The sequence below is a fragment of the Syngnathus typhle genome, linkage group LG2 (assembly GCF_033458585.1).
Source record: "Syngnathus typhle isolate RoL2023-S1 ecotype Sweden linkage group LG2, RoL_Styp_1.0, whole genome shotgun sequence".
NCBI classification, from domain to species: domain Eukaryota; kingdom Metazoa; phylum Chordata; class Actinopteri; order Syngnathiformes; family Syngnathidae; genus Syngnathus; species Syngnathus typhle.
The window spans coordinates 3,459,665-3,470,545 of record NC_083739.1 but is presented as its reverse complement, the minus strand read 5'-3'; the positions used below and the strand labels follow the sequence as shown (position 1 = coordinate 3,470,545).

Genomic DNA, 10,881 nt, shown 5'->3' with positions numbered 1-10,881 from the left:
TATTTGGGCAGTTTACCCGCACGACGGCGTTCTCCTCTTTCAAGTCAATTTTTGACCTTTGTCCGGATCAGAATAAAAATGGCGACAACAAGCAGACACACTAAGCCGCTCTTCTTCTTAGGGTTAGTCTTGGCTTGTATCCCAGCATGCATTGGGCTTCCTGAAGGTCAGTCCTCCGCCTTCTCAAACTTTCCAACTCTCCTTTATCTTCCTCTTTTTTTTTGATTGAAACGTGGCTGAAATCTTCTGTTAGAAACCAGATTGATCACGTTGATGTTCAACCGAGTGTTGGATGAAACATCGGTGACATTGATACGTGCTCTCACTGGAGATCAGTTTAGATGATCCAGGTTCCTCTAAACCAGAAACAAGAATAGCGCTAACTCGGTTAAGACTTACGGATGACAGATGTGACTCTCGCATCTCAGACGGTTAGCATCAAAGGCTCAGACGGTTAGCATCAAAGGGATTTCAAATATTTCCGTTCTGCTGTAACTATCCGGTGTGTTGACACAGGCATGTTTTTGGAGAAACCCAACGCCAGCGTTTTCCTTCATCGAACCCGTCGAGCTAACTTTTTCTGGGAGGAACTGAAACAAGGCAACCTGGAGCGGGAATGTCTCGAGGAGAAATGTTCATATGAAGAAGCAAAGGAGATCTTTGCTCTCCCGCAGCAGCTGGTCAGTCTACTTCTATCAGTAGATGTTTTTATCCATTGCCTTCAACTCATGTGCCGCATTTGTTCTGTAGGAGGTCTTCTGGAGAATGTACACAGGTAAGTCGGTTTGAACGCAGCTTGAAAGCTGCTTTGGATAAGCTTCCTGATGTTTCTGGTTTCTAGCCGAGAACCACTGCCTGTCATCTCCCTGTAAGAACGGCGGGACTTGCACTCGCAAGCTCGACACTTTTGTCTGCCAATGCACGTCTCGATTTCACGGATCCACTTGCGACAAAGGCAAGGCACCGCCGGCACATGGGCGTGATTGCTTACGGACTGATGTATGATGTGTGTCTATTTCTTGGTAGCACGCGTGACCGCCCATGGGTGTCGCTATAGGAATGGGGGGTGTGAACACTTCTGCAAAGAGTTTCCCGACCGGACATACACTTGTTTTTGCGCACCGGGATACCGTTTGGATCAGGACAATAGTACCTGTACTCCACAAGGTCAGAGCAGATTGCTAACGTTGCTTTAAGATGATTGCAGATTGGCGCTAAATGTTTAGCTCTGTCCTAGACGCTGTCCCGTGTGGACGACCGTTGGTCCACTTTGGGCCGAGAGTTGTCAACGGAGAGATTTGTCCCAAAGGACATTGTCCCTGGCAGGTGGGATTCATCCTTCATAGTGACAAATGAAAGACGATAAAAAACCGTTGGCCTCCCGTTCAGGCTCTCCTGACTGAGAACCACCGGCATTCTTGCGGCGCCATCGTCCTATCCGATCAATGGATGCTGACGGCGGCTCATTGCGTATGGAAGAAACCAAATAACATCTTACACGTGGTCGTGGGTAAGACGATCGATCCAAAGCAAAGCTTGGAGCCGCTTGCTCAGGAAATGTTGTCTTCTTTTTGCTCCTCTGAAGGCGAGCATGACCTTGAGACAGACGAGAAGACGGAGCAGAAGCGGCGAGTATCTAAAGTCTTGATCCACCGCAGTTATAACCAGTCCAGCTTCGACAGCGACCTGGCCATGCTGAAGCTCCACCGTCCCATCAAAATGGGACTTTACGTGGTTCCTATTTGTCTTCCGGCTAAGAACAGCTCGTTCGTCCGCACCCTGGCGGCAATGCGGCAGAACATCGTGTCAGGATGGGGTCGCCTGTCGCTGCACGGATCCACGGCAAGATTGCTCCAGCGCTTGATGCTACCACGGGTCCCGCTGCAAGAGTGTCGCCTGCACACCAAACTTAACGTCACGCGAAACATGATCTGCGCCGGCTTCCAAAAGGGCGGGCAAGATGCATGCAAGGGCGACAGCGGCGGTCCTCTGGTGACACGCTACAAGAAAACTTGGTTTTTGACCGGTGTGGTGAGCTGGGGGAACGGCTGCGCTGACAACAACATGTACGGCATTTACACCAAAGTCAGCAACTACCTGGACTGGATCCAAAATCAAATGAGCAGATGGTAAAACTAATTTGCCAACCGACAACATGATATTTGCTTTCAACTGGTGACTTTTGTCTCAATAAACGAACAAATAAGCATTTTTTTTCCTCCTGTTGGTTGTTAACTGTTTGCTCTAATTTTGTTCAGGTAAAAATGCTAAAATCTTGATGGTGGTGCGAGATCAGTGCTAGCAAAGCCTTTTTTTTCCCCCTAGCATTTCTCTTATCTACCCTGCTTGTACATGAATGTAGAGATTAGATTTACCGTAATTTTCGGACTATAAGTCGCGGTTTTTTTCATAGTTTGGGCGACTTATACTCGGGAGCGACTTATATACATATATATGGGGTTTTTTTTCACTTTTTTGGGCATTTTATGGCTGGTGCGACTTATACTCCGGTGCGACTTATAGTCCGAAAATTACGGTAGCTTTTTTTATCCAATCATATTTCAGCAATATCAAGCAATAGCTTCTTCCTTCTCCTTTTTTGAACATGTTGATTTATTTGTCGTCTTGGCGTAACATGAAATTAGGTGAAAATGTGAAAAACTGATTTTGTGTTTGGTTGATCTCATGTTCAAATATTATCTTCAACTTATCCAATCATATTCCAGCTCGACATATGTGTTGCCGTGTCAATCAATAATAAAATGGAAGACATTGTGACCGTAGTGTTAAATGCTCACCAGCAGAGGGCACGGAGAAAGATCCCCAAACAGCTACGATAAAGGAGGCGGAGTCTTCTCATCAGGCCCATCAGTTTTTGACCAACGTTGGGGTTGATGGACTTCAGCCCCATACAGTGCAACCCATGGCGTCAACAGCGCGCTTGAGCGTCTTCGTAAACTTGCTCATCGTCTTAAGCTCGCCATCATTGGCCTCAGGTCAGAGAAGGAGAAGTCCAGGAAGTAGTGTAATCTCATCCTGAACCACTTTGACTTTTCAAACCTGTAGTGTGCCTGCTCCTTAGTCTTCCTGGATCCAGATGAAGCACGCAGCGTGTTGGTGCGCAGCAAAAGGTTCAACTCAGGTTGGCTGGAGGAGCTGCAGAAGGGTGATCTGAAGAGGGAGTGTCTGGAGGAGAAGTGCTCATATGAGGAAGCACGTGAGGTCTTTGAGCATCAAGAGACCACGGTTGGTATATCCTGCTTTTATTTTTCCACATCCAATTCATCATCTCCAACCAAGTGTTGATTCAATTAACCATGGCTTTGTGTTTCCTCAGGACGAGTTCTGGAGGACATACAGCAGTAAGCAGAATCAATACTTTGTTATCAAGCCCATTGAAATTGCTAAAACATTACCGTTTTTTTCCATGTATAATGCGCAAAATTTGACTAATTTATTGTCCTAAAATCTGGGGTGCGCATTATACATGGGTACAAAAAAACAACAGCATTTTTTAAAATCCGGATATGATACGGAGGCCGCCATTACAGCGCTTTCTTCTCTGCTGTTCACTCCAAACACGCTCCATACGAACACAATGCTCTCGTACCAGACGCTTGCTCGATCACCTGCTCGTTTGCCGTCACAATGTACCCTACACAAATCCGAAACATTTCTTCGCTATCGAGTTTGCTAGCGCATGCGCAGTGATACTGACCGGCAGAATAACATCCGCTTGTTCCCAAAGATGATCTTTTTTCTGAAATAATTTTACGTTTACGGACTTAAGTAGGAGTCAAAATTTGGGTGCGTATTATACATGGGTATAGGCTTTTTTCCAGCATCAACATGCCACTTTTAGGGTGCGTATTATACATGGGGGCGCATTATACATGAAAAAAAACGGTAACTTGTTTTCAAATCAGACGACTAAAAACTGGTGAAATATTAAAAAAAAAATACATTATTAAAAATGAAGACAATTTGCAATTCTAGTAATGACACAAATTTGATGCACAATTTGTCTTCACGGGCCACATACAATGATGTCGCGGGCCGTATCTGGCCCCCGGGCCTTGAGTTTGACACCGGTGCAATATGGCGTGGTATTTGCTAGTCTTGACTTGCTATGAACAAGTGACATCTCTCAGTTCCAGACAGCTGCGAATCAAGTCCTTGCATGAACGGGGGGACTTGTTCGGTCCTGCCGACGTCTTACAACTGCTTGTGCCCACCTCCCTTCAGTGGTCTCAACTGCGAGCTGGGTAAGGCTACCTCGCACGCGTCTTTGATTGAGTCAACCTAAAATCTCGTTGTACTCCGTAGACGACCGTGCCAGGCCAAACTCATGTCTGCTAGAAAACGGAGGCTGTGAGCATTTCTGTAACGAAGATGAGAGGGGAGTAAGACTCAACTGCTCCTGCGCAGATGGATACTTGCTGCATGCTGATGGTCAGGGCTGCATAGCTAAAGGTGGTTAGTTCGTATTTCCAAAGTTACGTTTCATGTGATGTCATCGTCAAGCGTCCTATCGAGTACATATGATTTGCTTCAGACTCAATAGCGTGTGGCATGACCCCAATCCTTCAAGATCCAAACAGAGCCAATCAACTTGACCCTCGGGCTCGGATTGTGGGTGGAATCGAGTGTCCCAAAGGAGAATGTCCCTGGCAGGTAGCGAATGCTTCTGCACAGAAGCGTGAGATTCTCGCAGGTCTTGTGAACTTAACCGCGTTTCTTCTAGGTGTTGCTGGTTTATAAAGGCAAAGGTTTCTGTGGCGGAGTAATTATTAAACCCACGTGGATCCTCACGGCGTCTCACTGCCTGGAAGATGCCGATGCCCAGTTCCTAAACGTGGTTGCAGGTATGATATTTTAGGCTGGCTAACATGGTGACCTGTCAGTCAGAACGACGACGATGAGAAAAGTAGCGCTGACGAAAAACTGGTTTTACCATCAATTGTGTTTTTTCCACGAAAGAATCATTTTGAATCCCGGACCTTCTCGAGCAAACTCGTGGCCCAAAGAATGACATTTTGTATACGGCTCGCTATCTGCTTTCTATTTGACAGGTGAGCACAACACCATGGTGGAGGAGGGAACAGAGCAGATCATCCGAGTGACTCAAATCCTCATGCACGAGAGCTACGAAAAGAAAACGGCCGACAACGACATCGCCCTACTGCGACTGGCCTCTCCCGTGGTTTACACGCCGTACGCCGTGCCGGTCTGCCTGCCCACAAGATCCTTAGCTGAACGCGATCTGTGGGCAATCAGGATTCACACGGTGAGCGGTTGGGGGCGGCGAGCCGAGAACGGGCCCACCTCGCATCTGCTGCGCCGCCTCAGGGTGCCTCGGATACGGACGCAACAGTGCATCCAGGAGAGCGGTGTAAAACTCACCGAAAACATGTTTTGCGCCGGATACCTTACGGGCCAGGCGGACTCGTGTAAAGGTGACAGCGGCGGGCCTCTGGTGACCCAGTATAAGAAGACCACGTTTCTGCTGGGTATCGTGAGCTGGGGGAAGGGTTGCGCCCGGCCGGGCCACTACGGGATCTACGCTCGGGTCTCCAACTACCTGCCGTGGATACACGACGGCATGGCGACGCCAATACAGCTCACGAACGATACGCAACTTCCACTGTACAACCGAACCACTTAAGCCAGGGGTGCCAAACTATTTTTGTCACGGGTCACATCGTAGTCAGAGTCTCCCATTATGATTGTCAACGTATTCTAGATACAGTAAATAAACTGATGAATATAATACTTTTGAAATCAGAGATTAGTAAAAACGATGAATGGTAGTAAAAATTGCAATTTTTTTCAAAAGTGAGAATTTGTAATTTTAGTAATGACACAAAGTCGATGGGAAATTTGTCTTCACGGGCCACATAAAATGATGTGGTGGGCCGTTTCTGGCCCCTCGGGCTTTGAGTTTGACACCTATGACCTAAGCGCTCAATTCCTCGTTGACGTTCGTCCTGTTCGGTTCTCAACTTTATCAAGCTGATCCATGCTTTTTCTCAATATGGCCTCTTCCACGGTTTCTTGTTCTTCCATCTAATGTTTTAAGATGGCACCAACGGAGGCAGTTTTTGCTTTGTGCAGTATATGCGGCCGCAAAAGATGTAAACTTATCTTCATGAAATAAATCCTCGGATGGGGAATTTAGCACCTGCTTGAAGAGTCGGAAGGATTTTGCTAATAAAAGTTCACGACAAGTTTTCAAGGCCATTGAAATAGGAAATCTCGGTATTTAGGAGAAAAGGTTGAGGTTGATAGAAAGTGACTGGGAGTGTCCTGGCTCCTACATCGAGCCAAAAATGGAAAAGTCCGACTCCAAGCAACAGGTAAGAAGTAAAACACACAACTAGTATTAGGAAAATAGTAATCGAGAAAATAAACATACATTTACAGACGTTAGGGATGAGCTAACTCGGCACACACACACATCTGTTGCATATTTATTTTAAAATAATCGAAGCCATTTATTTTTAAGGGAAATTATGTAAAAGGTTTGAGGTTTTTAAGGACAGGAAGAACCTCAAGCAGCATACAAGAAGTCCAGGCCATGATTCCAACCTATCGACTGTGAGACGGACACTCTAACAACCATGTTTCATCAAAATCATTCAGAGACGGACAACTTTCTGGACCTGCATTTTCCATCTCTGTCCAAATATCATGTATGGTTCTTCAAATGTGTCAACACTCAAATTGGCCGATGAGGAATCAGCAAAGACGATTGAATCTTTTCCGCGGTACGATAAAATAACACGGCAGACCTTCAAGATCTGACGGCCGAATGTACGGAGCGATATTTTTGACTCCCAGTTTGATGAGCAAAAATCCAAATCCAGTTGACCTCTGCTTTGTTTACAGACCTCATGCAAAAAGAGGAACGTGTTTGTTTTGCCGAGTCCGAGGGTCGTAAGAGAGTTCTCGTTTAAAGGCTCTGCCTCTGGTTCGAGCGGATCTGAGCCTTGATTTTTGGGAGCCAAACGGTGGACATCATGTTGGCGAGAATCTGCTATTTGTTGATTCTGCTGTTTGACATGGCTGCAGCTGGAGGTTTGTCTCTTATAATGCAAAAAGATGTCATCTTCACATGGATACGTACTTGTTCCTGCCTAGCTAACGTACTGCGCTAACAACTTCGCCTAGTTTATGATCCATCATTTGACACGTTTGGTATCAGTGTTTGTGGAGAAGCAGACGGCGGACGCGGTGCTGAGCCGATGGCGACGAGCAAACACTGGATTCTTGGAGGAACTCAAGCAGGGCAACCTGGAAAGGGAATGCCTCGAGGAGATCTGCGACTACGAGGAGGCCAGAGAAGTGTTTGAGGACGAAACCCAGACGGTCAGCCGGTGGTTGCTTTTGACCTTCAATTGCTCACATCAGTTTATTCTAATGTTATCGTACGAATGATTCCGCATCAGACTTGAGAAACATTACGAAGATTTTATTCGGAAGATATAATTGCCGTGTTTTTGTTGTTCTTTGTTTCCACAGAGGCGATTCTGGGATACATATCCCGGTGAGTTGCGCTTAACTCGAATGACTAGTTTCTCTTCCTGTTCTTTTTGGCTGATTTTGGTGTTCTGAATTATTTCGGTGTCAGGTCGGGACCCCTGCAAAGTCAACCCGTGTTCTAACAACGGCGTGTGCGTCAAGACTCAGACGGGCTTCCGGTGTCAATGTGCCGAAGGCTTTGAAGGACGCTTCTGTCAGATGGGTACTGCAGGAAATAATGAAGTTTGTCCCGTCTGCGTGGCGATGTCCTTGCTCATTTTGCCGAACCTCTTTCTCGTCTTTCAGTGTTTGAAGACTCGCTCAAGTGTATCTACCACAACGGTCAATGTCAGCACTTTTGCGACGGCTCGGGGAAACGCCGCAAATGTTCCTGCGCCGATGGCTACATGCTGGGGGAAGATGAACGACAGTGCATTGCTCAGGGTGGGCGTCCGGGAACAATTTGAACATTTCAACCAAAGACCTGTTGAAAGGAAATCATCTGAACCAATCAAATTTGATATTCTATCATTGCTAGCTTACACTAACAAAACGGTTGCCAAACATTAGCGCTAGTTCACAAAAGCATTTTAGCCACTTTTTCCAAAAGTGACAAAGAATTTGAAGTTCCGCTAAGAAACAGACAACATGAGCTGAATCATGAGCGTTGAACACCGCCCAAAAACATGGTGCTCATTTTGCAGTCCGTACGAAAGCAATCATGGACCGTAATTTCCGCACTATAAGGCGCACCTAAAAACCTCCAATTTTCTCAAAAGCCGACAGTCAGGTGTGCCTTATATATGGACCAATATTGAGCCACTAAAGCAGGCGTGTCCAAAGTCCGGCCCGCGGGCCAAATGTATATATCTTATATATGGACAAAGTTTTAAAATGGGCCATTCATTAAAGCTGCGCCTTATAATTCGGTGCGCCTTATAGTACGGAAAATACGGTACCCTCGTTGGGAACTTTTGACCCGTGCTTACGAGCGACAAATATTTTGCAGAGGTGCCTGTAGCTCTATTTGAAATTGTCTTTCTGTCTTTCAGTGGAGTTTCCGTGTGGTCAGCTGGCTCCAAACAATCAGAGCATGATGGATCAGACGAGGCTTGTCGGATCCACTCATGGTACCAAAGGAGAGTTACCCTGGCAGGTAGAGGCTCTCGTCGTAAAGTATGACTGACACGAGGTCTGAACCAGACCTTTGGCGTTAAGTGGGCCATACGGCAGGCAGTCATATGACATTGCTGCATTTTGAAGATAGCGTTACGCTATAACGATAGTGGCATTTTTTTTCCGATTAGGTTCTGATTCAATTGAACGGAGCCAGTCACTGTGGAGGCGTTCTGATCCGTCCCGACAGAGTCCTTACCGCTGCTCACTGTGTCTCCAACATCAAGCCTGACAAACTCATTGTGGTGGCAGGTAAAGGCAACTACATGACGTCGTCCCAAACCAAGAATCCGTTTGAGCAAATCATTGTTTCTCTTCGATAGAACTTCCTTTCCTCGTGTCTTCTTGCTATGCTTTCATCTCAACACATTTGACTTGACTGATTGTGTTTCCAGGGGAACACAACCTGGACGTTGACGACGGCACGGAACAAAGAATCCCCGTTTCGACGGTGAACGTTCATGAGAATTACGAGCCAGCGACGGGAGACAGCGACATCGCGCTCCTGCATCTGAGTAGAAACGTGTCGCTAAATAGCAACGTGATAACCGTCTGCCTGCCCACCAAAGAATTGGCACAGCGTGAGCTACTGCTGCTACGCTACCACACCGTGTCCGGTTGGGGCAAGAGGACCATTGGAGGAAACAACCAAGGCATCGTGTTCGCGGGGGTTCCCATTTCGCCAATCCTCCGCAAGATGTCTGTACCCATCATCCAGAATTCCCGGTGCTCCGAGAGTTCCCGGTTCAACTTCACCGACAACATGCTCTGTGCCGGCTACCTGGCGGGTGACCAGGAGAGCTGCCGTGGAGATGACGGGAGCCCCATGACCACTCTCTATGGCACCACCCACTTCCTTTCAGGTGTGGTGGGATGGGGGAAAGGCTGCACCATCCGGGGTTACTTTGGTGTTTACACTAACGTGGCCAGGTTTGTTGACTGGGTGGAGTCGAGGAACACAATGGTACCTGACATGCTGCAACAGAAAGTCGTCTAAGACGGAATGATTTGTCATTGTGTGTACAAATTTCAGGTCCGAAATAAAAAAATATATGGTCATTGAATGTCTTGTGCTCTTATGTTTTTGAAAAACAAAAAAAGCTATAAAATGAAAATTAGGAATCAACAAAAGGAATTTTTTTTTTGCTTGTATGACAAAATACCACACAAGACCTTCATGACAGCCAAATGTTCTGTCTAAATAAATACACAAAACATTTTAAGACCACAAGCGACCCTGGATCATTTTTGAAATTCTGGCACACAAGTCCGACTTACTTCCAATGACCAACAACTGTTCCGGTTCTTTTGTCTGACTTTTGCTATTCTGAATTCTTGAAGTTCGGATCGGAACCCCTCACAAAAAAAACAATTCAACACAAATCGAGAAAAGGCTTGAACGCGGTTCATTTCAAAATGATTTCATATTTACTAAAACCGCAATAAATGCTTCAAGTTGCATTTGAATGGTCTTATAGAGATAAACAAGAGTTTGCCACTGCAATAATCTATTCAAAGAATAAAACACTGATTTTTGCTGACGAGGATGTGGCCGATATTATGAACTGTGTTCAAAATGTTCTCGTCCAATAGAACAAACAAAGAACTCAAAACCCACAACAGCAGATTAGTCTGGTTCAATTTCTCTTTCTCTGTTTTGTCCTTAAGGTTTTTCCACATGGTATGCAACTTTGTTTAGTTATAATCATAATACCGTTTTTTCCATGTATAAGGCGCAAAATTTAACTAATTTATTGTCCTAAAATCTGGGGCGCTCATTATACATGGGTACAAAAACAAAATATATATATATATATTTTTTTTTAAATCCGGGAATCATACGGAGGCCGCCATTACAGATGCGCTTTCTTCTCTGCTGTTCACTTCAAACACGCTCCATACGAACACAATGCTCTCGTATCAGACGCTTGCTCGATCACCTGCTCGTTTGCTGTCACAATGTACCCTACACAAATCCGAAACATTTCTTCGCTATCGAGTTTGCTAGCGCATGCGCAGCGATACTGACCGGCAGAATAACATCCGGTTGTTCCCAAAGATGATCTTTTTTCTGAAATAATTTTACGTTTACGGACTTAAGTAGGAGTCAAAATCTGGGTGCGTATTATACATGGGTACAGGCTTTTTTCCAGCATCAACATGCCATTTTTAGGGTGCGTATTA

At 45.8% G+C, this 10,881-nt stretch overlaps 3 protein-coding genes across 4 annotated transcripts; all 3 read left to right on the top strand.

Moving 5' to 3' along the window:
* Positions 1-43: 43 nt before the first annotated feature.
* Positions 44-2,775, top strand: f7l (coagulation factor VII, like). The gene is made up of 8 exons (XM_061301051.1): positions 44-166; positions 517-680; positions 751-775; positions 842-955; positions 1,027-1,167; positions 1,238-1,326; positions 1,390-1,510; positions 1,586-2,775. The coding sequence occupies exons 1-8, from the start codon at positions 79-81 to the stop codon at positions 2,131-2,133; spliced, it is 1,290 nt and encodes a 429-aa protein (XP_061157035.1). The 5' UTR covers positions 44-78; the 3' UTR covers positions 2,134-2,775.
* A 30-nt stretch (positions 2,776-2,805) lies between these two features.
* LOC133169105 (coagulation factor VII-like) lies at positions 2,806-6,825 on the top strand. 2 transcript variants are annotated; one of them, XM_061301028.1, is made up of 9 exons: positions 2,806-2,996; positions 3,083-3,246; positions 3,338-3,362; positions 4,152-4,265; positions 4,327-4,473; positions 4,556-4,674; positions 4,745-4,865; positions 5,073-5,287; positions 5,441-6,825. In XM_061301028.1, the coding sequence occupies exons 1-9, from the start codon at positions 2,924-2,926 to the stop codon at positions 5,663-5,665; spliced, it is 1,203 nt and encodes a 400-aa protein (XP_061157012.1). In that variant the 5' UTR covers positions 2,806-2,923; the 3' UTR covers positions 5,666-6,825. The 2 variants fall into 2 exon arrangements, with proteins under 2 accessions (XP_061157012.1, XP_061157003.1); XM_061301019.1 differs by having other exon boundaries at positions 5,073-6,825.
* Positions 6,826-6,950: 125 nt separating this feature from the next.
* On the top strand, positions 6,951-9,761 carry f7i (coagulation factor VIIi). Its single transcript, XM_061301039.1, has 8 exons — positions 6,951-7,077; positions 7,205-7,368; positions 7,522-7,546; positions 7,631-7,744; positions 7,828-7,965; positions 8,574-8,677; positions 8,829-8,949; positions 9,093-9,761. Exons 1-8 carry the CDS (start codon positions 7,020-7,022, stop codon positions 9,692-9,694), a joined length of 1,326 nt encoding a protein of 441 aa, XP_061157023.1. The 5' UTR covers positions 6,951-7,019; the 3' UTR covers positions 9,695-9,761.
* Positions 9,762-10,881: the final 1,120 nt, after the last annotated feature.

Coding starts and splice junctions, on each gene's coding strand:
- f7l (XM_061301051.1), top strand. CDS start 79: ATGGCGACAACAAGCAGACACACTAAGCCGCTCTTCTTCTTAGGGTTA. Junction 1,168..1,237: donor TAGTACCTGTACTCCACAAG/GTCAGAGCAGAT, acceptor GCTCTGTCCTAG/ACGCTGTCCCGTGTGGACGA. Junction 1,327..1,389: donor AAGGACATTGTCCCTGGCAG/GTGGGATTCATC, acceptor CCTCCCGTTCAG/GCTCTCCTGACTGAGAACCA.
- LOC133169105 (XM_061301019.1), top strand. CDS start 2,924: ATGGCGTCAACAGCGCGCTTGAGCGTCTTCGTAAACTTGCTCATCGTC. Junction 4,266..4,326: donor TGGTCTCAACTGCGAGCTGG/GTAAGGCTACCT, acceptor TGTACTCCGTAG/ACGACCGTGCCAGGCCAAAC. Junction 4,675..4,744: donor AAGGAGAATGTCCCTGGCAG/GTAGCGAATGCT, acceptor CGTTTCTTCTAG/GTGTTGCTGGTTTATAAAGG.
- f7i (XM_061301039.1), top strand. CDS start 7,020: ATGTTGGCGAGAATCTGCTATTTGTTGATTCTGCTGTTTGACATGGCT. Junction 7,078..7,204: donor TGACATGGCTGCAGCTGGAG/GTTTGTCTCTTA, acceptor GTTTGGTATCAG/TGTTTGTGGAGAAGCAGACG. Junction 7,966..8,573: donor ACGACAGTGCATTGCTCAGG/GTGGGCGTCCGG, acceptor TCTGTCTTTCAG/TGGAGTTTCCGTGTGGTCAG.